This window comes from Apus apus, chromosome 6 (assembly GCF_020740795.1).
Source record: "Apus apus isolate bApuApu2 chromosome 6, bApuApu2.pri.cur, whole genome shotgun sequence".
NCBI lineage: Eukaryota > Metazoa > Chordata > Aves > Apodiformes > Apodidae > Apus > Apus apus.
The window spans coordinates 29,692,799-29,718,190 of NC_067287.1; the positions used below are offsets into that span (position 1 = coordinate 29,692,799).

The 25,392-nt window shown below is 40.0% G+C and overlaps 1 protein-coding gene across 11 annotated transcripts in view; it reads left to right on the plus strand.

Annotated features, from left to right (window-relative positions):
• ANKRD44 (ankyrin repeat domain 44) overlaps window positions 1-25,392 on the plus strand; it is a 141,302-nt gene that overhangs the window by 73,196 nt on the left and 42,714 nt on the right. For 8 of the 11 annotated variants that reach the window (XR_007889852.1, XM_051623187.1, XM_051623180.1 and 5 more), the window contains exons 3-12: window positions 250-328; window positions 7,121-7,191; window positions 10,660-10,860; window positions 12,418-12,505; window positions 13,940-14,082; window positions 15,476-15,688; window positions 17,112-17,190; window positions 19,954-20,068; window positions 23,597-23,679; window positions 24,982-25,099. Coding sequence is in view for 10 of the 11 variants with exons in the window: in XM_051623187.1 (XP_051479147.1) it covers window positions 250-328; window positions 7,121-7,191; window positions 10,660-10,860; window positions 12,418-12,505; window positions 13,940-14,082; window positions 15,476-15,688; window positions 17,112-17,190; window positions 19,954-20,068; window positions 23,597-23,679; window positions 24,982-25,099 (1,190 nt within the window). In the remaining variant the exon portion in view is untranslated. The remainder of the gene's footprint in view (window positions 1-249; window positions 329-7,120; window positions 7,192-10,659; window positions 10,861-12,417; window positions 12,506-13,939; window positions 14,083-15,475; window positions 15,689-17,111; window positions 17,191-19,953; window positions 20,069-23,596; window positions 23,680-24,981; window positions 25,100-25,392) is intronic. The other 3 variants (XM_051623185.1, XM_051623186.1, XM_051623190.1) reach the window with 1 other exon arrangement.

Consider the following 25,392-nt stretch of genomic DNA (forward strand, 5'->3'; position numbering starts at 1 on the left):
TATCAAAGTGAAGAAAGTGTCTCTGCAAGGTCTGATGAAGCCAAGTGATAAAAAAGTTGAGGATTATTTGGAGGAAGTGTGTTGTTCAGACCTTGAATTTTGTTATTCCACTTGATTGAGATTGCATTTCTAATGATAAACAAAATGCACATAGAAAAAGAAACACTATCTAGAAACCCCTTGCTCTTTAACACTAACGCTTGCAGTTATTGATGATGTTTTGTAACTGGACAATCCATGGTTTTGTAGGACGCTGAGAAACGAACTCCTCTTCATGTTGCATCATTCCTGGGGGATGCAGACATCATTGAGCTTCTCATTTTGTCAGGTAAGCTAGTCTCCCTCACTGTTATTAACTGGTAAATTATTTAAATTTAAAGCTACAAGAAACACCCAGCAAAGCATATACGAGTAATCTTTGGGCAGTTCATATTTCTGAGTGTCACAGAGCTGGCTGCAGTTGTTGCAAGCCTGGAGAATGTATTTAAATTCGGTGATATGTTTATAAAACATGCACTGTGACTGAGTGGAATTAACAAACAAAGCAACTAGTTAAAAAAACTTCTAAAGCATTCAAACTTGCAGTATTTCTGGATTCAGAAACTTGCTGAAGTACATATTTGAAATGTGGGCTCATGCCCTGGAGTATAAGCCAAGAGTTTCTGTTAAAGAAAAATTATTATGGAATAATAGTTTAAAAGTAATTAATGAATTTGAATGAATTCTAAGTGGTATTTACATTAGAAACATGATTCTAAGAGTTGGGAAGTTGATTTGGAGAATAGAAACTGTGCAGTAGGATGTAGATAAACAAATTAAACCCAAGAACTTGCAAATAGGAAGTAGAAGAACTGGTGTTTTTTTGAACTGATCTATACTAACAAATATATTTTTGAAATGTGATCTTTTTTGTGTGTAGTCTGTAAAAAAAAAAAAAGAAATTTGTTAGAAAAGAAAGTTTGTCTAAAGATTCTATTTTCTTAGAGTAAAAAGATATGTATATCTATATGTATGTGTGCACATACAATATATATATTTGTAGTACCTTAAGATACTTTAGTCAAAACCACAGTATGTTAAACGTTATTTGTAGATGCTTACCTTCTCCCTTCAAAAAAGCACAAATCTCTTTGTATATTAGTCTAAATGCTTTGTTGGGGCGTTGCCAAAAAGCTTCTCCTGTATGTTGTCATCTGATGTCTTACAATGAGAAATCATGAACAAAAGTAACAGTTCTTATGTGTATACATGGAGACTGATAAAGGTTTGCCCATAGGTGCTTACAATGCCTCTATTTATTGTGTGTGGGTGTGACATAAAGGACTGAAGTACAGTCTTAACATTGGACTAAGAGCTGTTTTAATCCCTCTTACTGACTCCTTTCCCTGGATGTTTTTTTTTTTCAGCTTGTAGTAGAAATATAATGCTAACCTGCCTTATCAGAAGCACTGAGGGGAAAAAGAAACACGAAAATACAATAAACAAGCTAAAATTTCCAAATTGTCATAGTGACAAAAAACATTATTAAAATGTGTCTGAACAAAGCATAAAACAGATGTCTCTCAAGAAGCACACATAATTCATGGCAAATTCCTGGATATGCTTGCAGATTTCAAAGGCAGTATTTTTCTAAACTAGAGAACTGTAAGGGTAAAGTTTATGGTTTTTTAAGAATGTGGGATTGAAAAGAACCTTATGGCACAAGCATCTAAAGTCTTGCAAGCAGCCCTGCTATATGATTGCTTTAACAAATGATTAGACTACCTCTTCAAATGAGTTGCATAGTTTTAAAGAAAGTTATTTCAGATCTATCAGTCCTGTGATTGAGAGGCACCTTCTAATTCCCAATCTAGAATAATTCAAGCTGGAAGGGATTTCTAGAGGTTACCTGATCCAGCTCCCTGCTTGGAGCACCAGCCAATTTTCAAGTCAGATCATTAGGTTGCTAATGGGCACATGCAGGCCACACAAACATACTTCTTTGGATTACCTGTGTAACCATACCTGGAAAGGGCAGAAAATGAGAATTCAGTTTGCTTTAGCTATGCATTTCCTCTGTACAATTTTGGGGGCATTTTGAGTTGTCTTAATTCCTTAATGAGCTAGCTGGACAAACATACAGCAGATCTTTCTATTCTAACCCTGATGCCAGCAGAATGATTTAAATGAACATTCCTCCACTGACAGGTTGTGCTTGGATGGGTTTTCAATATAATAATGCAAACATGCCTCTTCACTGGAGATGAGAGTTAATACACTTCATCTGGGGATGTGTTCTCACAGTGTGTGGTATTTGTCACATACTGGTGTTCCATTGTGGCGTGAGAAGACTGCAGGAGCAATGCCTTTCTTCCAGTTTTGCAAGTAATGCCTGCAGGCAATATCCACATGAAGAGAACGTGAAGCAATTCTGCCCATTTCTCCCCTGAATCCTAGTAGCATCAAAAAAGGTCCTGGTGAACATGCTTGTTTTCTGTCATGTTCCTAATGAGGGAAGGCAACTTTCTAGTGTTCTTCTGGGACACTTTGTTCCATCACCTCACTGACAAAATGTCATTCACGGGCTATAGGGTTTGTCTGGTGAACAGCATAGAATTCAGGTGGTCTATATTGTTGTTTTTTTTAAATATATCCAAGTGAGTGTGAAAAACTTATAATGTGAGTTTTTAAAAATTGAACTTTGTGTCAGCGGAACTGTGCTGGAGTTCAGTCTGCAGGAACCCTGTGGATCTTTACCAACTAGCTCAGCATGAGTCAAAATTAATACTGTGTTGTATGGTCTAGCTATTAATTTTCCTTTTATCTCTGAAGTATCATTACTCATGGTGAGCATTAGTACTTGTATCCAAGAGCAGGTTTGGAGGTTTATGAAGTTTGAAGGAGCAGATTTCCAAGTTACTATAAACTTCTTTTTGTTACTGTGATGTCTCTGTGAACCAGGCTCCAAAGACAGCAGCATCTTCCCTTTGCTTCACTTCTTCATTCAGTAAACTGCATTAGTAAAAGTGTATCATAACAGATTAATCTGATCATAACATTTAGTTACATATGCAAAAAACTTCGTTGTCTGACTTAAATTAAAAGGGTGTATTCACAGAGAGAAAGCAGAAAAATGCTTCCTATTGGTGTCAAACTGCACAGGGCTTAGGAGAGAAATTAAATTAAATATGCACCTTTTGAGATTTGTGGCCCATGAACTGGTGGCAACACAAATAAATATAGTGTCTAGTGAATAAAACTTCTGCCCAGATGGTTGGGGACACAAGAAAAATAGCTTTCTAGGTAGCCTCTGAAATGGAATCTGTTTGGAATTGATACAGAAAAGAGAGTGCCAGATCCCTCAACTGGTATTGGTCACCCAGGGCCATTAAATGTCAGTGCTAGGTAAATCTACACTGGCTCAAAAGTCTAATCTATGATCATATGGTTCAAACTGGGGAAATGTGCTGGTGAGATCTGCAGGCCATGTCGCTCCTTAACAAGTGGCTTGGACCTGCCTCCCAGGGAGATCCTGCCTAAACTCCTGTTTCTGCCATGTTAGGTGTTCTCAGGCTTTTCAGTTCCTGAGTTCATAATCTGGCATGATGTTGTGTTTCTCTCATGTTGTGATTCCATCTGGTTCCATCTATCACCTGGTGCTGCCCTGTTGTTATATTTTATTCATGTTGGTCTTTGCTTTGTATTATGTGTCTCTGTGTGTGTCGTGGGCATTCCTTATATATTTGTGTGTCCATTGCTGTGTCTCAGAGCAGGAGTTGGAAAGGTGCATATTATTAATGTCATTAATAGGTTAAAGAATAGAGTTTCCTTCCTGTGTTGACCATCCCTAATTTCAGAGACTTAGACAGAAGAATCTAGATTTATTGGATTTGGCAGCTGTGCTGGATGGAAAATTGTACTTTGGTTAGGATGAAGAGATGTTAACTTTATTCCTGAAAGCCAGCATTGGGTTGTTTATTTCAGATCTCAAAAGAACAGAGGCAGTTTCAGATTTATTTCCTCTTTTGGCAGAAAAATTTGAGAGTGAAAGATTACAAAACAGCCATATTAAAGAAGAGTGAATTACAGAAAGTTTCCTTTCTGTTGATTTTATGTGTAACGTTATATGTTCTGTTGTCTACTTCAGGCTGACACAGTGAATCAAGTGGCCAAGCCTTTCCTTCAGGCCTGTGGGTATGACCACCCCTGAGGGCAGAATTCAGGGGATGGGACTGAGAAAAGGCTCTTCTCTAAAGTGGCATTTCTAAAAGTGGTTATTTTATGGGGGTGGGTGGGTTCTGTGGCTATCTGGAAGGATCTCATGCAAAATGTTTAAAGCAGCTTAACTTTTCAAGGAAGACTATACTCTGAAGGACAACATAGACACCAATTTGAGTGTTTTATCAACCCTCTGGTCCTTAAAAGAACACGGATTAATCTCTGGAGTATTGTAGGAAGTGCCTTGAAATGCAGTTAAGGTATTTGGTCCAGAGTGAAGAGAAGGACACTGAATTTCTGGATGACTTTGAGGAAGTGTTGGGGGTTGGACTTGAAAATTAAGCTTCTGATTTTCTAAATAGCTGATTTTAGGTACCTTCTCATGTTGTAGAGCACTTACTCTTTTGAGTTGGATTTCTGTGATGTTCTGTGCTTTCAAAGACCTGTGGCCCTGTGGCTGTCACAGCATCTACACTCAAGTTTGTGAAGTGTAGAGGACACCTTTGAAAACTTCAGCATTGCTCCCAGGGTGCCTCTGCTTGCTCTTCAGTAAATTGCAGGTATTTTCTGGCCCTAAAGGAGTGTACCAGTGCTGGTGAAGTTTTTTATTGTTGTTAACCATCAGCTGGCAAGAAACTGAAAGATGCATTTTGGTGAAGAAAACCGTCAGTATAGAGGGAAACATTTCAAATTAGCACTTCAGAAAATGTGAACCTCAGTAAATGGACAACAGTGACTTCTGCAACAGGCAACAGCTGAATTGTGCAGATCTTAAAAAAGAGAAATCAAAAACATATTCAGTTGATGTATTGAATTAGATACATAAGAGCAATTTCACTTTGTTACATAAAGAGCCCAAAGCACAAAGAGGTAATGTGGGAAACAGCTGAGGAAGAAAAAGCTGATAACATGCTATGTGTTGTTTTATTTATACTGATATTGTTTTCATTTTATTCTTTTCTTTAGCTGTTTTCTTGGCAACTATTTTAGTTTCCCAAAGGATGAGTGGATCAGTGAAAGGCATGAATAGCTATTGACAGAGACACTTCCCTAGATTTTCTAATGATCTTCGTATTCACCAATGCCACTGGAGTTGTTGAATGCTGAGGAATTATGTTTGTCACACTTTTCTACTCCACACATAAGGCTGTCTGATTTGCAATCATTTGCCTATCAGAGTTAGTGAATGGGTAGAAATAAACAAAAAGAAGCCCTAGTTAACATAAAGCCAAAAAACCAAGACAAATACAAAATAAATTTCTAAACCTGAGAAGAGGTATTTGGTGGCAGTCGCGAGGAATATATTTAGGCAGTTTGCATCCTCAAGACCCCTATCAGGCCAAGTCAGTAAAAGGAAAGGTGTTTTGGAGTGCTATCTGCTAGCTTGCTGATGGTGGGGGAGATTGTTGCCTTAGTGCCTCACTTACGGGCATTGTAGGCAAAGGGCAGAGTACTAACTTGCATCAACCAAAACTGGCCTTCTCATGTAAACCAAAGAAGGCAGCACCTTCCTCGCTTACATAGATTCATCAGAAAACCCTTTTGAAACAGCTGTCTTTTCTAAAGAGTGTTTTTCCAGAGAGCAGGTTTGTGCCACCAGGAATGAGGTTCTGAGGTGAGTTCAGAGTTGCCTCTAATTGTTGCAGTAGTTAGGGAAGTGGCTTTCTGTTTCTTGCAGCCATAAAATTATATCCCAACTTCTGGAAATATGAAAGAACTTGTTTAATCACTGGTTATCTAGCGCAAATCCCAGTAAACACTGTGATTCAGAGGCAAGCACCTTAATGTTCCTGAGAAATGTCTCTCAGAAAGTACTTCTGATTCAGAGAGTACGATTTATTGATTATAGGATTTTGTCTGTTCTTAGGTTAGAGTGCAAAATGAAGCCTAAGAATCCCTTTGTTTATGAAACCAACAGGCTCATCCAGGCTGTGTGCATGATGCTTGTGCTTCTGTAAAATTTTTCTGCATGTACTTGTCTTCTCAAACTAGTACTGCTACTTGCAGATCTGAGAGGTACAATGTTTTCATGTTAAGCCCTTTTTTAACATTACTTTTCATGTCCTTTTCACTAGATTTCCTTTCTTGGGTGTCACATCAGTTAAGAGCTTCAATATTCCTTCCAAACAAGTTTGATTTATCACTCAAATGTACAGGATCCTTTTTTTTTTTTTTCCCCCTCTCTCCTGTCTGCAGTCAGCCAGCACTGCTGTAGTTGTTAAATATTCTTCCTTTATTCTGGCAAGCAACCCCAAACCTATCATCTTGTGCAGTTTTGTCAGAGTGCACAAAAATGTTGAACCTCACAGAAGAAAAATGAATAGTCTCCTTTATCTCTCTTCTAATAATGTTTGCTGAATAACTCCCACAGAAGCTGTGGCTGTTAAGTGCCCAGTTCCTCCTCAACCTGAGCATTTCCCAGTCCTGTTTGCTTGGTCACAGCAAGGCTTGCAAAGCAGGGAAGTGGTTATATCTTCTAGTGGTCTGCCTGATGGAGCTGGGAACAAGAGGCAGGTGTTCAGGCTTGTTCTCTTTGTTATGTCTGCAGACAGCAGCAGTGCTGTGACCAGGCAAAGCGTTGCTTTTTCTCCCCCAGCTGTATGAGCTGATCTAAAAAATGCAAATACATACACATACATACTTACACATACAATCCCCTAAAACAGATCTTGCTTCTTTTGTGTCCTGTAAACAAGGCTATTCCTGATAATAGTCTGACCTATCCAGTTCCTTTCTTTCTGAATCATGCCTCAGCTCCTACTTATTCAGGATCTGGAGATGCATTTCCAAGGTGAGCACAGAGTTGTGGGAAGTGCTGAGAGTACCACATGCAGCTCAGTCCTTGCTGCCAGGAAACCAGCTGGGCAAGGCTTTTGGTGTCTCACCCAGGGCATGGTTGGTAACCTCTGCTATTTACTTGCAGGCGCTCGTGTTAATGCCAAGGACAATATGTGGCTGACTCCTCTCCATCGAGCAGTTGCTTCAAGAAGTGACGTGAGTAAGATCTGATGACCCTGCTTTTGCAGATAAACTGCAAACTGGGGAGAAAAAAACATTGAGAGCTGTAGTAGATTGCATGGTGACGGAGACAGGGAGAGCATTTGATGTGTGCAGGGCCTTTAGCATTGCAGCTGGAGGCCAGGTTTTACAGGTTAGTTATAGCTGCTTTTGAACTTCAATGTGGATTTTCATGTCATGGAATGCTTTACTTACCGTGGTCAGTCACAGTGAGCAACCGTCAGCTGGAGTGAGAGACCAGGACTGAAGTGGGATAGAGTCCACGGTGGCCTATGGTGGCCACCTCACCTTCAAGTGGTGACATAGAGAGGAGTAAATCCATATGGATGTGTGCACGCTGTACATGTGCCAGGAGGGGGTGGATGTGTGTGTGATCCAACGCATATTACCACATAGGTTTTTTTTTGTTAATTATATTTCAAGGCATCCATTAGATTTTCTGTTAATGCATTTGATTCATGCATAAAGGAGGGTTAGTCCATATTTCTTCTACTTGACAACTAGAAATCTTGTGGCATTGTGTCACACTTTTTCCGTTGCTCTCAAAAAGGAGCAGCAGTAACTCTCAGGAATGCAGCTCCGGCATGGCTGTGTTTTCAGCTGCACCTTAATTCTTGGCTTTCCATTTTGGACCTCCCTGTATACTTTTATCCTCCTAATACTTAGTTACCAGTGAGCCCAACTGCAGGCCGAATTGGTGCTGGGGGCAAGGGGTGGGGCTGTGAAAGAGACAGAGGGTGGCTGTCTTCCAGAGTGTGATGGACTTGGATCACCTCTGTAACAGCTGCAGCACTTGCCAAGCCTGGAGGCAGGAATCCTGGGCTCACTTCTCAACTCGGGCATTGTTCGGCTGCTGGCTGAGCTTCCCAGCTGCTGGCGTCCACTGAAACCCTCTGAAAGGAATATCTGATAGAGTATGAATGCTGTAATGAGGCAAAATACAAAAAGCCATGTTGGAAAACAAAGATCAGACTTAAACCTTAAAGAGCAGCCACAACCTTTCTGATGCAGGATTTCCAATGTGTTTGGTTTCTCTTTTCAGATGTGTCAGAGCAAATGATTTTTATTGTTAGTGACAGTCCTAATAGAAAATTAATGTCTTTCTATGGGTTTGGGTCTTTTAACTCTGTCAGCTGAAGGCCAGTTGGACAATGAGAACTATGTAATTCTTCCCTTGTGTTGGCAGTTTTGGTACCTCAAAGTGGGTCCCCAGGTGCAGTAGTGAGGCAGCAGGGGAAAGCACCAGCCTTTGATGCTATTTCATGGGCTTCCATATGTTTTATGAAGACACATAGCTTTCTTCTCATCCTTTTTCTTACGTTACTTATGTCATAATTGCTACTTTTGCTAATAATTTTGAAACAATCTCACCATTTTGAGGCTTTTGCAGTGCTACCTTTATTTCACAGGCTAATGAATGTGCAGCTTCAGTGTAATAGGATGAAACTGATAGTAGCAAATTCACAGTGCACAGTGATAGTAGGAGATAAAATGAATGGCCCAGCTGTTGACCAGTAGAACTCAGTGTCAGTTTTGAAGTTCTTGTGAGCTCAGTTGTTTTTAGAAGATCACCTGCAAGTTTAATCAATTAATCAATCTTTTACTATGAAGCTTTCATGGGATTCAGAAGCTGTCTCTTAGCACCTTTTTGTAGACTGATTAAAAGCATAAGCACATTTTTACTTAAGTCTTAACGATTTTTCAAGTGGGCTTTAGGGATTTAAATGTTTATTTACAAAATTAACAACCCTCAGGTGTATCTGTGCAGGTTTGTTAGTGGATGTATCAGCTTTCAGCCTTATATGTTTTGCAAAAATAATGAGATTTCACTCTGATAACTTGGGATGTCTAGAGTCACTGAATACAGAGGCTTACACCATAGCTTGTGGACTGCATGCATAGAAATTATGATAATTAAAAGGGATAACTCATGCTCTCAAAGGCATTAAAACTTCTGCATAAGGATTTTAACATTTGATCCCAAATTTGATAGAGCAGCAGATTTGTGGATGTCAACAAAAATGTGTAAATGTTTTTAGAAAGGCCAAATATTTTTGACCTAGACTTTTCAGCACTGTTTATTTTTATAAATTCTCCTTTAACTTTTTCCTTCCTTCCTTAAGAGTCAAAGTGCATGAATTTTCCTGCTGAGTTCATGTCCCAGCTGAATAGGTCTGCAGTGCATTACATTTAAATAACTTTTAAAATCATAGGCCTGTAATTTAAAAAAGAAAATCCTTTCAAGACATTGACAATGATAGAACTTCATTGGTGCAGTGTCACTAACTGAACAATTCTGTTGAAGGACAGTTGGTGAGATGGCTGTAGAAAGTGGAATTGCTGAGATCAGTTGAGGACAAAGAACTACAGCTCTTAGGAATGGGTGTCTTGTTGATACTAACTGCAGGCACTTTCCTGGGCCATTCTAGATACAAAAGTGCTATTTAAACACACTGTATGTTTGTGTATTCATTAATAAAACTTTGGCTGGGCTTACCAGAAAACTTTTCAGTTTGTGTAAAAAAGAGAGCCCTATGTGGGACTAGGGCTCTCCCACTCACCAGCTGTGAGTTGCAACTGGCAGACAAGGCTACTTGAATGCTACCATGTCCCACTGGTACCATTGTGTTTCATTTGTTTGTGGGAGAAAAAAGAAGCAAAATGTAATTTTGAGAGAGGTTTTTTTTTTTTTCCCTTCATCTGACTGGCAGATGCAGGAGTAGAAGCAGAAAAGAACTGATTGTGAATTCTCCAGTGAGACAGTCTCTCAAGAACGAACAGTACATTTTCTTGCTGGGAAAGATTTGCTTTTAACCAACAAAATTAACATTAAAAGATGTTGTTTGGTCTCTGGCTGACAGAATGGATGTTGCAGTGAAGACCCTTGGCCTTAGCTCAGCCCTTGGGGAGGGAAGGAATGCCAATTCTAACTTGGAGACACAAGCATCAACCCTTGCCTGTGATTCTCATGTTTTTGCAAAGCTAAAATTTTGTTTTCACATATTCAGTTCTGTTTCCTCTTTTTTCCTGTTTATAAATAAAACTTGGAGCAATTTGCTATGATTTCAATGTCCAAAATGATGTGCTTTTCATTTTGTAAATAATTTCTGTAACAGCGAGCTCAAAGAAGTACAATGATTAATTCCATGAAAGCACAGTTATGGTGACTAAGGTAATGAAGGTTAATCAACCTAACAGGTTGGCTTTGTATGTCCTAAAATCAAATAGGGAAATTTTGATTGTGAAGACACTGCTTTAAATGTCAGCAAAGGTGATGTGTATATCTGGCATTTGAATCACCAGCACCATTTCACTAGCCCGGGAGGTTGTTTTGATGAACGTTTGTCGTCTTCTCTCCTCCCGGCTGTGTCTGGCGTGTGCAAGCAACATGCATGGTTGATACGATGGCACTTGTTCACGGGTGTAACTGTGTTGCTGCTGCAGGAAGCAGTGCAGGTGTTGATTAAGCACTCTGCTGATGTCAACGCTCGGGACAAGAACTGGCAGACTCCGTTGCACGTGGCAGCCGCCAACAAGGCGGTGAAGTGCGCCGAGGTCATCATCCCCATGCTGAGCAGCGTCAACGTCTCGGACCGAGGCGGGCGCACGGCGCTGCACCACGCCGCGCTCAACGGCCACATCGAGGTGAGCTGCCAAAGAGCATGACTGATGGCTGGCTTAGTTATTCCCTGGTTCCAGGAGTTGACCTGCTGTGGCTGGATCTAGGCTGAGCCCCCACAGCCCCGACCCCTCATAATTCCTATCAGTCAGCTGCTTTCCAAACTGTGTGCCAAATTTTATAGCTGCAGAAATGAGAGTGGCTGGAAAGTACCTTGCACAGAGCTGGCAGACAAGTGAGGTGTGCATGCAGGTTTGGAGAGATGGCTGTGCCACCCACTCTGGCAACTCAAGTGTATCCTTGGCTGTTTTGTCCCTGACTGACTGTGAAAATGAGAGTGGCAGAATGGAAAGAAGGAAAAACTGGTGGATTCACTTCATACTGAAGAAATGTTCAGCTGCATGAGATCCAGTTGGTCTGTTTTTCTAATCAGCTGTATAGAAAATGTGCTTCTGTTTTTTTCTGCCTATCTTACACATGCAAACCCTTCTAGTCTAATTACTGTTTCTATATGAAAAAAACCCAAACCCCTACTTTTGTAAATAGAGCCCCTATGTAAAGGGTTATACTAGCAACTTCAGATTCATGTGCAGGGATCCTCATTTGCCCATTACACAGCTGAAGATCTGGATATGGAGCAAAGTGTTCCTAGACTGGAACAGTGTGCTTCTCTCAATAAAAGTTGATCAGTTGTACTGTAATTGAAAGAAGTGAGAGGAATGGTAGTTCCTGTAAAATTCTGATGGTGTTTGCCCTTTAAAATACTGGACTGTAGGGAAAAGATAGTAATGCTTGAGACTAACCATAATAATATAAAACTCCTCAGCTTTAGGATAGAGTGTATCAGAAATGTTAGCTGAATATATGCTGTTACTAGCTGATCTCTTTACTGCAAAGCAGTGTACGAGAGGAAAACAATCATCCAGCTCTGTAATTTATTATTTTAGAATGTTTTTCTGGAAAAGTTTTTGAATGTGTTTTCCATTCAGTTTCCTTTCTTTTTTTCCTGATTTTTCTTATGTTTAATGTCAGATGATTTGCAATAAGAGAAGCAGCTTTTCACCTCTTGGCAGTGTCGCAGCTGAAGCAGCCTGGTGCCTCTCCACACTGCCCTGTGCACACGGGAACTTAACAAAGATCACCATGGCCTGGCAAGAAATAACTCCCTGTTGAAAGATCACGCAGATTTTAGGATTTTTACCTTATGAGCTGGAGGAATCTTGTCCCAGTGCACAAGAAAAACCCTTATTATGGTCTTAACAGTAAAAACTAAGGGTGGTGTTTCTCTTCCAGGCTTGTTTCTCTTCCGGGTTGTTTGCCAAGCTGAATTTGAAGCACACTGGAGCAGCAGCATCCTGCATGCTCTCAGCCTCCTCTGTGGACACAGGACTTGTCCTGGTTACTTGTGTCTATCACTCGTCCATGCCATTAATGCACACAGCTTTGAACAGTATTTGTGTAATTCACAAATTTATAATTGAAGAGCAGGATTTTGGGTTTCCAACTTCATTGCTAGAATGTTGTGTTATAAACTGTAAGAGTGTGACCTACAGGGTTGGTTTACTTGCTGTTATTCCTTCTAGATGGTGAACTTGCTCTTGGCCAAGGGGGCGAACATCAATGCTTTTGACAAAAAAGACAGAAGAGCACTTCACTGGGCAGCATACATGGGTAAGGCTTGGGCTGTTGCTCCTTCTTTTTAATTTTCTATTCACAAGCCAATACCATGTTTTTAAATGGATAAGAGTAGACCTGGCCATGGAAAGTGAGCGTTGTATTTACCCTGAAGAGTGAAGGGTTCAGCTGACCTAAAATACACAGTGTCCACTTATGGTTTTACTGCTGGTGGAGAACTTGGCTGTGATATAAATTTTAACACAGTTAATTTTGGGCTTTTTATGTTGATTTTTCATTTTGATGTTTTTATCCTGACTCTAATTCCAGCCTGAAGTATATTTGGGTTTGAAAAAATGCAAGTTATATTTGTTTCAGTTTTTGCCAAAAACTACTTTATATAAAATGCATATATATACAATAATAATTTGTTGCTGTTCATCTATGTGTATATGTAGCTAAGTTACAATATTGTTAGGAAGTTTTTCATAGGCTTTCCTCCTCTTAGGAGTAAAATGTCTTTCATTCTAGAGTGGACAATAAGAATTGATTTGTCTGTTCAAAATGTCAATGGTGATATCAAATACTGCTTAGTTACATAAACTGACCTTATCATTCATTTCAAGCCAAAGGAAAGTTTCTTCTAGCAGAGCATTATAATTTAAAAATGCTAGAAGAAGGTTGCTTGTGACAGTGGTCATGCTTTTTCAAGAGTTTTTGTTGGCCAGAACAATTCCAGTATATTCCAGATCATAATGTGTGAGTTGATGTGTGTGCTTGGCCAGGAACTCTTTTCATCTGATCTGTCAAAATCTTTATTTTAATCATCTCACTCCTGGAAATGAGAGGTGTAAGGCTTTCACATCATGTTGTGCAATTCTTCATCTCTTTTTGCTCTTAATTATTTTCAGAAATTCTTGATGTACTTATCAATATATTTAGATACTATTTAAGGCCTAAATTAGCAGTGGGATTTAGGAGCCTGTAGTGTAATTTGGACAGAATTTAGATAATGAGACCTCAGCATCTTATCCTGGAAACCCTCACATAGTTTCTTGAATGCTTAAATATCTTAGGGCGTTTTGGACTTTGTCCATAAAGTGTCCTAGGTCCTGCACATGGCCAGAGGTGCCTTTGCCATTAAAGTACTCTGCAGCGCTTTTTGTAACAGGGAGAACAAAACACAAACTGTTATTTTTAGATAAATAAATGGGAAAGAGGTATGGTTTTGTTCTTTTAATGCATGGAAGACTAATTCAGTAAAGAGAAATTTGACACATCTGGTGAAGGTGAATGCATATTCCATGGATTTCTTTACAGCTAGGTTTAATAATCCTAGCATTAAAAAAATGCTTATTTTCCCCTTGTAAAGCTGGGAACTTTGTGAAACAGCAGCAAAAGGGGCAGTGCAATAGCAAGAAAGCAGTAATTTCAGAGAAATGATGCTGTAGGATGGTATACTCTTTGATGACTATCTTTCATCTTTTGAAGGACACCTGGAAGTTGTTGCCTTACTGATTAATCATGGTGCAGAGGTGACTTGTAAAGACAAGAAGGGTTACACCCCACTTCATGCAGCTGCATCCAATGGGCAGATTAACATTGTGAAACACCTCCTTAACTTAGGGGTAGAGGTATGTGTCAATGTGCTGTGTGTGTCTTCCATGTTTCTCCTTATTTAGAGGTATTCTTTTGTCCTTTCCTAAGGATGCTTCTACAAATATTGGCAGAATGTCTAAAGAAAATATTCCCCTTTTCTGGACCATGAAAAGCACCATGTGCTTCATTGCTTTATTAGTTCAAGACCCAGGAAACCTTCTGGAATAAAAAAATGTCTGATATGGACAGTAAATTCCTGGCCATCTTGCTGAAGAAATCAGGAGATATATGGTGTTCCTGCAGAGGAAGATGGAATAATTGAAGCTCCCTTGACTCAGCATTCTCTTGGATAAGATGCGTGGTTGTTCTCAACATATACACTGCGTACTTTACTAAACTGCAGTTCAGGCAATTTAAGTTTAGGGACTTGAATTTCCTTTGTAGTTTACGGAGGATTATTTTTACTCTGGAAAGGATTTTTTGGGTTTTTTTAGGGCACAAGCTTGTCTTAGTCTAATATCACAAATTCAGTGCTTCAAAACAGCAGGGAGCTGACCAGAAGAGTCTCCACTGGTTAATCAGAGGTGTCAAATGAAGCCACTGCACTTGCCAGCTTTATAACCAGATGATTTGACATGCCAAAAAATGTTAGAAGTCTGTGTTCAGAGGCTGTTGACTGTGAAGTTAAAGGGGAATAGGTGTTTCCTGTTATTAGCAACAGTATGTTAATAACTACCTTTAACTTCCACATTCTCCACCACTGGGGATATAATTTTTGAGATGCCCGTATTTTGTGGAAGAGTATTCCCATTATCCTGGAGTCTTTTGTACAGTCTGTCTTGTTCTTTTTTACAGAACAGCAGTTGAATTCTAAGCCAGTCATCAAGAATATATAATCTTAATTACATCTTTATAATACTGAGCTACTGAAAGTGGTTTCTTATTGAAGTGTAAAAGGCTGTGCAGTTTCAGCTTCCCTTCATTCAGACACCTTCATTCCTTTCCCACAAGAAACCTGTGGAAAGAGCTCTTAAGCCTGATTTTGTTCACAAAAATTCAGTTGTTGGTGTTGGAATTTTTTTTAATTATTATTATTTTTTATTATTATTTATCCTACCTTCCCACTTATGTTTAAAAGCTTTCCCGCTTCTTAGGACTTTGTCATCATAATTCCATAGTCCTGCTATCAGCTTTAAGCTTCAGACTGGCTTTTAGGAGTTGTCAGTGAGATAAAAAGTTAATAATAGTAAAGGTCTGAATTAATATACTCTGAGAGTATATTTTTTTTATTCAATGAAATTTGCTGGTGAGAAATATGACCTGTGACAGTTGAAGCCTCCAGCTATTTCCATTTGCAGTGTGTGATGCATTATGTAAAATGGTAAGCTGATGTCTGTGATTTAACTGTGTCTCCTTGTCTCATTTTAGATTGATGAAATGAACATCTATGGAAATACTGCACTTCACATTGCCTGTTACAACGGGCAGGATTCTGTCGTTAATGAGCTGATTGACTATGGTGCTAATGTAAATCAGCCTAATAATAACGGATTCACTCCCTTGCATTTTGCTGCTGCTTCCACTCATGGAGCACTGTGTCTTGAACTACTAGTGAATAATGGGGCAGATGTTAACATTCAGGTAACAGTTGCATTGCAGCTCTTCAGTTTTACTTTGTCCTATTTTGCATATATCAGGAGACTGCTAACTATACTAACAAGTACAGCTTGGCTTCATCATGTTGATGGAAGCTGAGAGATGCTGAGAATGTTGATCATTAAGCTGTATGCATGAGATGACTTCCCAGCAGAGGAGCTCTCTGTGCCTTGATAAATATGACAACATTAAATTCTAGGCCAGCCATTCTCCTCAAGGCGTGCACCACTACTACAGGAGCTCTGTCAAAATGTTATCTCAGGTAGTGGTTAAGTTGAGGAGCTATTCTTTCTGGAGTTTTACTTCCCCCTACAATATCGATTTAATTAACCTGATTCTAGCATGTTCCTTTTGACTTTCATGGGGAGGTAAGAACTGGAGGTTGTTTGCCTACCTGTTTTAGAGCTTGAGTTTATAATGTCTGATTCTGTTTAGGATACCTGAATGCTTTTGAGATACGATTGATATATCTTGATTAAGCTGAAAGGGACTTGTTATCCAACAGAGATGGTCCCAGTATACGTATGAGAAGACTTGACATCTCTGAGTTCATAGAAGATTTTGACTACTTTACTTCAAACTCTGTGTGTTTCAGTTTCCCATGTGTAAAACTGGTCTCCTAGCATTTAACTCCACTGGCAAGTCCCTTGAGATCAGTGAATAGTCAGTGCACTATTTAAACTCAGATTTTTAAAAATTATATTAGCGATTGTGCTTGCCAATGAATGCAAAATCCCATGCCAAAAAACATGAATTATTTGGAGTAGTGAGGCTGGTACCCTTCCTGTGCTACTTTCTCAGCTCCTCAACTTTCCCAGTCTCAGAACCCAAAACATTGATCTCTACTCATTGTACCTTTCCTGCCACATGCCTTCTCTGTTTTCTCATTGTTTTTTTTGTAGACATTCTATTTTTGATTGCCTAGAAATTATAACAATAATTTTGAATACAGTAGTTTTTATTCTGGGATGTATCTATAAAATGCAGATTGATAAACAGGATACAGTTCTTGAATCTCTCAGAGACTGCTCCTACTTAGCTTTATGGTTCCTTTGCTTTTCTTTATTCCCCCTCATTGCAAGGGTTAAAGAAAAGAAAGACTGAATGGGAAATGTTACTTAAAACTAATATTAAATAATACTATGTCAAATATCTGTAGGATTCTAGCAGGTGTTGCATACAGCTGGGCTGTAAGGAGGGGCTCCACCCCAGCCCATTTCCTGCTCATGGCTGAGGAGCTGTTTTACTTGTACACTTAGACATTTACCATTATGCATAGATTCAGTCCTGCAGACTTTTGAAGCCAGTGAAGGTTTTATCTGAAGAATGGCTGTAGGATGTTAGGATGAGAGACTTGTTACTGCTGCTTTACATGCTAAATCTTTTTTTTCTGTTTTGTTTCTGTTAGAGTAAGGATGGGAAGAGCCCACTGCACATGACAGCTGTCCATGGGAGGTTCACACGGTCGCAAACCCTCATTCAGAATGGTGAGCTTCTGTGTCTGTTCAACAACTCTTCACAAGATCAAGGTGTTTCCAAAGTTGTGATTTTTAGTTCTGACCCAGAGTGACAAAGGGCTGCTCTGAGAGCTGCTTGGCCCAGACAGGTGACATCCATAGGTCTTCCCTTGTCACTGCATTGTAGAAAGCCACTAAGTTGGTCAGGCTGGACTTGCCCCTAGTAAAGCCGTGCTGGCTGTCCTGAATAACCTCCCTGTCCTCCATGTGCCTTAGGATATGATATCTTCTAGGAGGATCTGTTCCATGATCTTACCAGGCACAGAGGTAAGGCTGACAGATTGGTAATTCCCAGGGTCCTCCTTTCTACTCTTTTTAAAAATGGGTGATGTGAGATGTTGAAGGTGGCTGAACAGTTATGCTGTAAATGCAACAACACGTACATTTACACAAGATTGTATTTTAAAATGGAGGTCTTAAGTACATCATGCTCCTTTCAGGTCATCATGCAAATTGTTGTCATATCTCTCCTTGAATAACTAAAATAATAATAATAAAAGGAATTTGGGCAAAGTGGAAGAAAGTGTGCTTTAATGCAATTCTTAGTTGTTTAGTCAAATATGCCCCATTGAATTTTTGTGTGAAAGGACTGGCAATTCTTCATCTGCCCTTCACGCCTCTCTACTTCAAGTTACCTGGGTTTTGCTTCTTTCTTTCTTCATTTGCTGCCCCTCTAATTTTAGTTTTGTACACAGATCTGATTGCAAGTGACTTTATGCCTCATTGCCATGGGATGTTGCAGAAAGGAGACATGTCAATGATTTAAAGAATTGGAGTTTCATTCTGCAGTACTTAATGACTTGGCTAAAGACATCTCAATTTCTGTCTGATGTCTCTAGTGGCTTGTAGAGGAAGAATGGATTACAATAAATTTGGAAAATTGCGAATGTGATACCTATCTTTAAAAACAGGGGAAAAAAAAATAAATAAGCTGGAGGTCATCCCATAGGTCACCCCAAAATTCTGAAATGAATGAATGAGCAAACTGTTGGTAAGCACTTAGGGAGGAGTGGGCAATATCTGGCACAGATTTCTTAAGAGTTAAAGATACCGAACCATCTTAAATCTCTTCTACAGGGTAACAGGCTTTGTGAACACAGCACAGTCCTCTGACTATTTTGTAGGCAGGTAATGTTCATGGAGACCTCTGCTGGTGGAGACTCCACCCCAGGGAACCTGTTCCAGCTTTTCACTGACCTTAATTTACTGTTAGAAAATGCTGTATTGTGCTTTACTAGAACTTTGCTTGTTGCAGTTATGGCCTGTTATCTCCTATGAGTAGTGGACATACATTAATATTACCATATCCTGATGTTAGCAAGACTTTTTACATGTTTTCATAAAGTATTCTCACAGCAAACTAGTGGAGTATTAATATATTACAGTGTTAGTACATAGCTAGCTAGAAAACTACAGTCAGTAATAAATTGGTTGTTGTTGAAAAGGAAGGTGTAGTGAGGGCGTTTTCAGTTGCTCTCCTGGGTCTGTAACTGTCCAGTATTTTCATTAACATCTTGGACAGTGAAATAGAAAATGTGCTTTTAAAATCTGGAGAAAACATGAAGTTGGGAGAGAGTGTTAGTTTGGCCAAAAGTGGAATTAGACTAGAAAACGATCCCATAAAATTGGAGACAAGTTATAATGCAAGTGAAGCAAAGGAGGGATCCCACACACAGGCAGGAGTATCAGTTTGCAAGTTCAGAACAGCAACAGCTGGGTGGGTGGCAGTTCCTCAAGAAAGGATTTGGGGATTTTAGAGGATCAAAAGCTTGTTGACCACAAGTCAACAGTGTCATGCTGCTTAAAAAAAGTAAATCAACAACATACATGGTGCTGCATAATGTACAGGAGTGTATCGATAGGAGCACAGCCAGCAGGCATGAAGTAATCCCTTAGCTCAGCTCCGAGTTGGGAAACATCAGCTGTGGTACTGTTTCTGGCTTTTGACATTTTACTTCCAGAAGGATGTGGGCCAGCTGGAGAGGATGGGGGAAGGATGAGAATAGCTGGAGTACAGCAAACCTGACTTATGAGGAGAGACTGAAAAAATTACAGTTCCTTGGTCCAAAAAGAAAATAAGGAGTTGCACAGCAATCTTTGCATGGTCAAAAGCCACAGGAGAGAAGAAAGAAATAATCTATTTTTCCTGCTTGTGAGCATAAAACACGAGATGACAGGCTTAAATTGCAAGAGAAAATGTTCTACTTAAGCACTGTTTGGTTCTTCTTTTGAAAGACACAGTAAAGGCACAAAACATGCTTGGTTGTTGCAGTGTCTTCCAGCTGAACTCTTGAACAAACTGTTGTCTTACATTGTTGTCTTACAGGTAAGGTTGTGACAGTATCTTTACAAATGAGCGCATAGTCTCAGCAGGTTTTTTGTTGTTGTTTTTGTTTGTTTGTTTGTTTTGTTTAATTCAAGGCATCCATTTGTACCTTTAGCTGAAGGAGCAAGTCTGAATCATGCACTTGACCGTTGTGTGTCATCCCGTTCACCTATTATGCAGCAGTTTCCCCACAGCTGCAGCTGGAGAGGGAGGTGAAAATGCTGCTGTCAGAGTGTGCTCGGTCCCAGTGGCTGACAGCTTGCTGTGTGCTGGCTCTTGGTCTCTGAAATTTAGTGCCTTTGTGTCTGGACTTGTTTAGCTGCATTTGCTAGAGAGAAATCATGTTTGTGGTCACTGGTTCACACTTAACCTTCCAGTGCTAAGCTGTATTAAAATGTCTTTTGCAGGAGGGGAAATCGACTGTGTTGATAAGGATGGTAACACCCCTCTGCACGTGGCTGCAAGATATGGACATGAGCTTTTGATTAACACCCTCATAACCAGCGGAGCTGATACTGCCAAGTAGGTGGCTGAAGTGGAGCTGTTTCTAATGATGAAGTGTTATGTCTGATGCCTGGAAACACAGCTACTCCTCAGGTTCTGAAGTGTGAAGGTTAAAATGGATAAGTGTAATTGCACTGTACTTCAGTGGGTCATGTGGGGCTAAAACAAGAACACTTGGGAAGTGTGGAGAAGGAGGAAGCCCTGCTAAGGTCCTACTGTGTCCAGTTATGTGGTAACAAAGTAGGACAAGTACTACTTCTTTTCCCTAAAGCATTGATATGGCACAGTGGTATATAATGTACATTAAGTACATATGTACATAAAGTGCATCTTTATCACAGTTATTCCGTAAAGTCTGTAGCAAGGAGTTTGTATAGGAAATGTAATTGAAAAAAATTCAGATATCTTTCAAGGGAATTGTGTGCCTATTCCTTTGTATCTAAATTAGCCTAATGTTTAGTGGCCTGTCATACATGGTGATTATTCTTTTGTCTTCTATCTTTTGATATGACATAAGATAATCAATAGAAATGCAGGATTACAAAGCAGATGTTATTAATTATTTTTAATCTCAATATAACTAGAGCCTGTCTTGATGTTACATGGGTTTTGGTATTCAGGTGGCTGAAATAATACGACTGCTTTTAACTGCTTTGTGGGTTTGGGAGTCCTTTTGGACTAGAAGGACACGGAGTTAAATTAGACATGATTCTAAATCTTTTTAGTGCTTTCTGCTTAAATTAAATTATTTGCTTGTTGTTGTTTTTTTCCTCTTGCACATGTGTGAAGACCACCCACAGTATTCTAAGTATTGTCAACTCAGACATTGGCACATGCTTTATTTTTAAGAGTATTTGATTATTGTTCAGCTACATTCAGGTTGTCAAAAGAAAACAGCAAGCCTGAAGGTAAACAAAGGGGTGTAAGACCAGCGTAATGCAATGCCATGAGGCATATCTGTGCCAGGTGTTTAACAGCAGCATTTGATTTCATGACTGGAAGTTTTTGGCAGTTAGCTCCCTATATCTCCAAAATATAATTTATGAGTCTTCTACCTAGAACCTACCATAGAAATCAGTGATTTTTCTTGACTTACCCTATTAGGAAAACCTACTTTCTGATGCAAATGACTAATTTTAATTTTGAAGGTACTTGCAGGTCTCAGTATTTTGTTTCTTTGGTTGATGGTGTTTAAGAAAGTGGCACATTTGCCCATGTTCTTTTATCAAGTATGACGGTCACCATTCAAACTCAGAGGGTGGAACAGATCCTCAGTTGGCATGGTTAATAAAATTCCACAGGCTTCAGCTAACGTCACTGGATTTTATTAACATAACCAACATGAATATCTTGCTGTCTAAAAAGAGGTGTATTTTTCCTAGCTCTTTCTCCAGTACAGTAAGTCCCAGTCTGGCTCTCACCTTGAGGTTTAAGGGGAAAATGTGATGCAGTGGGATAGCCTACTCTTGGAATCAGGGTTATCCAGTTAGAAATTTCTGTGTCACACTTGGGTGACTGGAACATTGGTCGAATAAAATACTTTTTCCAGCACCAGAAGTAAGTGAAATGAGGAGTTGGCTCAGAGATACCAGGCAGATCCAGAAAATGCTACTGTGCTAAACAAGGAGCACTGAAATGCTGGGAATGTGATTTCATATATGCTGCATGTAAATAACTCTAGTGGAGCTCCTTGAATTGGCTTTGAAAAGAGAGCTCCACAACATTGTTGGCAACAACTGCAGACAGCTCGCTCACAGGTCGCAGAGACAACTGCTTCTAAAGGGGAGAGTGTCTAAGTGATGAGTGTGAGCAGCACTATAGAAATGTGACACTGGTTAGCACATCTACAGATAGTGTATTTTGATGGAAACTAACCAAGACACGCTGGGTTGAAATCTTGACCAAAAAGAAGAAAAATACTGCTTTGGATAGCTAGGTGGAGGAGGAGATAGAGGGAAATGGGTGTAGGAAGAAGCACAGCAGTACAGAATGTTCAATGTTAGCTTAAATAAATTAATCCACAGCCAAAAAATACAACTGTTCATACAGAAGCAGTAACTTGGTGGAGCTGGTGCTGTCTCCTTCAAAGAACAGGCTGTCAACTTGATAGATTTACCCTAAGGTGTAAATGCTGACACTAGCAAAATCAAAATTTGTATGGCACCCCAAGTCACTCCTTAGTACAGTGAAGCATCAAGGAGGACAAATTTAATATGAAGACAGAGGAAGGACAAGCCTGTGGGTTCTGTAAAGAATGAATTTTTAAAAGCAAACCACAATTAACAATGTGTGTGTATAGAAAATGTTAGAGAAAGCAAGATATCCCCATAAACATCCATGTTCATTTTTGTCTAAAGCTTTATAAGTAGCTATGATTTATGGTGAATCCTGTAGAAAGACAAGTTCCTTTGTCTTTGGATCTGTATCTGAAATTCTCTTCCATGAGATGATCTTACTCTTCCCTCCACCAATTGTCTTGCAGAAGTGAAGGACAGATATAAATCCATCTGCTATTGGTCAGGAGTTTGTAATTTTTCAAACATATATCTGCTGAGGCAGGGAGTAGATAATAATCTTGTTGAGATAGTTGGTTTCAGAGGCTCCATGTTTATATGCACTTGGAGGACTGCCTGTAGAATAGTATTTCCAGAATAACAAGATGCTGTTCACAAAACAAGGCTAAATGACAGGAGTCAAGCTGTCCAAACCCCAAAGTCTTCTATGCTTAGGGACTAAACTGGGATGATGTGCTGATGTTAATAAAAGCTGCTGAGCACTTGGCTTATTTAAAAATGATGTGGTTACCTGAGAGATTTAGCCTAATGATTGGTGCCTCTTTTTTTTTTTTTTTTTCTTTCTTTCTTTTTTTTTTTCCACTCAGCTTGTGTGCTCTGAGAATTTTGTAGTGTAATTGAAAAGAGGGTTGTGTGTTAAATGGGGGGATATTTGGAAGCACATATGAGAGTAGCTGGAGCAAACAGGAAAAGGAGATGTTTAGTACTTAGGATGTGGGAGGAAAACTGTGTTACAGCAGCCTCAAGGAAAACACAAAGAGGAGTCATCAGCTACCAGGGGAAAGAGAGAGAAGAAGGGGAGGCTTTGAAAACCCACATGAGAGTTATCTAAAGGATGTTAACTACAGGGAAAATGGATTTCAGAAATAATACTGAGAAAAATTTGAGATTTACTTTTACCTCAGAATGGCAGTTGCAGTATGTGTAGCTGACGCAGAAATTTGTGCATCCCACACTGGGAAACTGACTCCAAGAAAGATCTACTGTGTTGCTTCCTCCCTTACCTTGGTTTTGCTCTGGAATATTTAGATACCTTCCTGCCACATTCTGTTCAAAGCATAATGCCAAGACTTTGCTGTATCAGAATATTTTTAACTCCTGAGAAGGCAAATAAAAATAACATGGGAGGAGGAATCTTCCCTGAAAAGCATAAAGAATGCCACCTGTGTGGAAAGAACTTTGGATGTGTCGTGTCTGTATGCAACCTGAATTTTCACATGGCTCTGTCTAATGAGACTGTTGTGCCTTTCAGGTGTGGGATACACAACATGTTCCCTTTACACTTAGCAGCACTGAATGCTCACTCAGACTGCTGCAGGAAATTGCTGTCATCGGGTAGGTAAACTCCCCAGTGTCTGTGCAGCTCGAGTAATGTGTGTCTCTGCTGCTTGCAGCCCCTTTATACTCACTGCTGTGAATTGTTCCAATGAAAGACTTCCTGTGCTGCTGTGCTGGGCGCTGTGCTGTGCCGTGTGGAGCGTGCGAGGCTTTCCTAACAGCCTGCTGGTACTTCCCTGCATCCTGTATTGTTCATGCCTGAAGCCCTTTTCTCCTGGCAGGCTCAAAGACTTTATGTTAATTTGCCAGGAAAAGGGAGAAAATGTAGGACTCTTTTCCACACTGTAGGAATGTGAGACACCGTTTTGGTTGGGGATCCTCCACCCCAAGAAAAATAATTCAGGAGATTCCCTCCTCGGAGCCTGCAGTGGTGCAGGTATTTACATCTCACTGGCAGTGATATATTGTAGATAGAGCTCAAGTGTGTTTCTGTATCTGACCAGGGTAAAGCAGTTAGGCTGGCCAAAGCTCTGTGGGCATGAGAGGGGAAATGAGTGAAAGGGTAGTGTTGAGAGAGCAGTCTCAGGATCCTCCCTGGAGCAGGAGTTTGCTCATGCAACCATTTCAGAAGCGGCAGTAATCAGATGCCAAATCCCAGTTTGTTTTTTTCCAGGCAAGTGATCCCATGAGTTAAGAAACTGCGAGGCAAATCATATGCTTTTCTAGAAAATGGCTTCATTACTTAACACATAAAATCTTCTACAACTGCTTTTTTTTTTTCCTTTTTTTTTTTTTTTTTGTTAAACTGAAACTTGAGTCCTGTGGGGTATAAAAAAAATGTGAAAAATAGCAGTTGCATACCCTATTATGTTAAACTTGGCACACTCTGGCCTTCACCACCAGATCAGGAAGGAAGTGAAAAAGCTCTGGATGACCAGAGTTAGTACTGCCAGGCTTGTATCTTTGGCCTTTTGCATCTTGGTGAATAACCCTGCATGCTTCTGGGAGCCTCTTTCCAACCCAAGAAGCACATGCAATAAAAGTGGCCCCATTGCATGTTCAGGCTGACTCTGTGGTTTTTTTCCTCATTTCTTCGTGCTTTCTGTCTTCCTGTCCTGCTGTCACAGTCCTCTTGGTAAGTGTCTGCCTCATAAATGCCTGCCATATGGTTCTAAATGGCAATGAGGCACAGAAATAGATGCTCATGGACTCTGCAGCTCTTTTTATAGAGCTGCCAAACTGGAGCAGCCACTTGCCGTTCCCCCGGCAACCTCTTTCTGACTGTAGTTGCTTGCGTTCTGTTTTTTTCCCAACTAACTGATTTTTCTGTCTCTGCAATGTTTCTTGTGGTTTAACTAGGACAAAAGTATAGCATAGTGTCCTTGTTTAGTAATGAGCACGTGCTGTCTGCAGGCTTTGAAATAGACACCCCCGATAGTTTCGGAAGAACGTGCCTCCACGCTGCCGCTGCAGGAGGGTGAGTAGCTGTGACTTGTAGCTGTTGCAAGTTATTTTGTGGCTTTGTTGCAGGTTTGGTGCCAGCCAACTTGACTGTGTTATCCACATAGGAATTTCTTGCTGTGCAAGGGAAGCAAAGTGGCCTGATAGCAGATTTTGGTTACTTGAGGCTGTCTTTTGCTACTACCCTCGTGTAGGGGTTGCTTGTGAAGTAAAGGAGATGGTCTAATTTACCACAGAGAGCTGTGTTGTGATTTGAAGCATGGGCTTCAGGCACAGGGGAAGAGTGCCTGAAGAGTGCCCCTGTGAAGA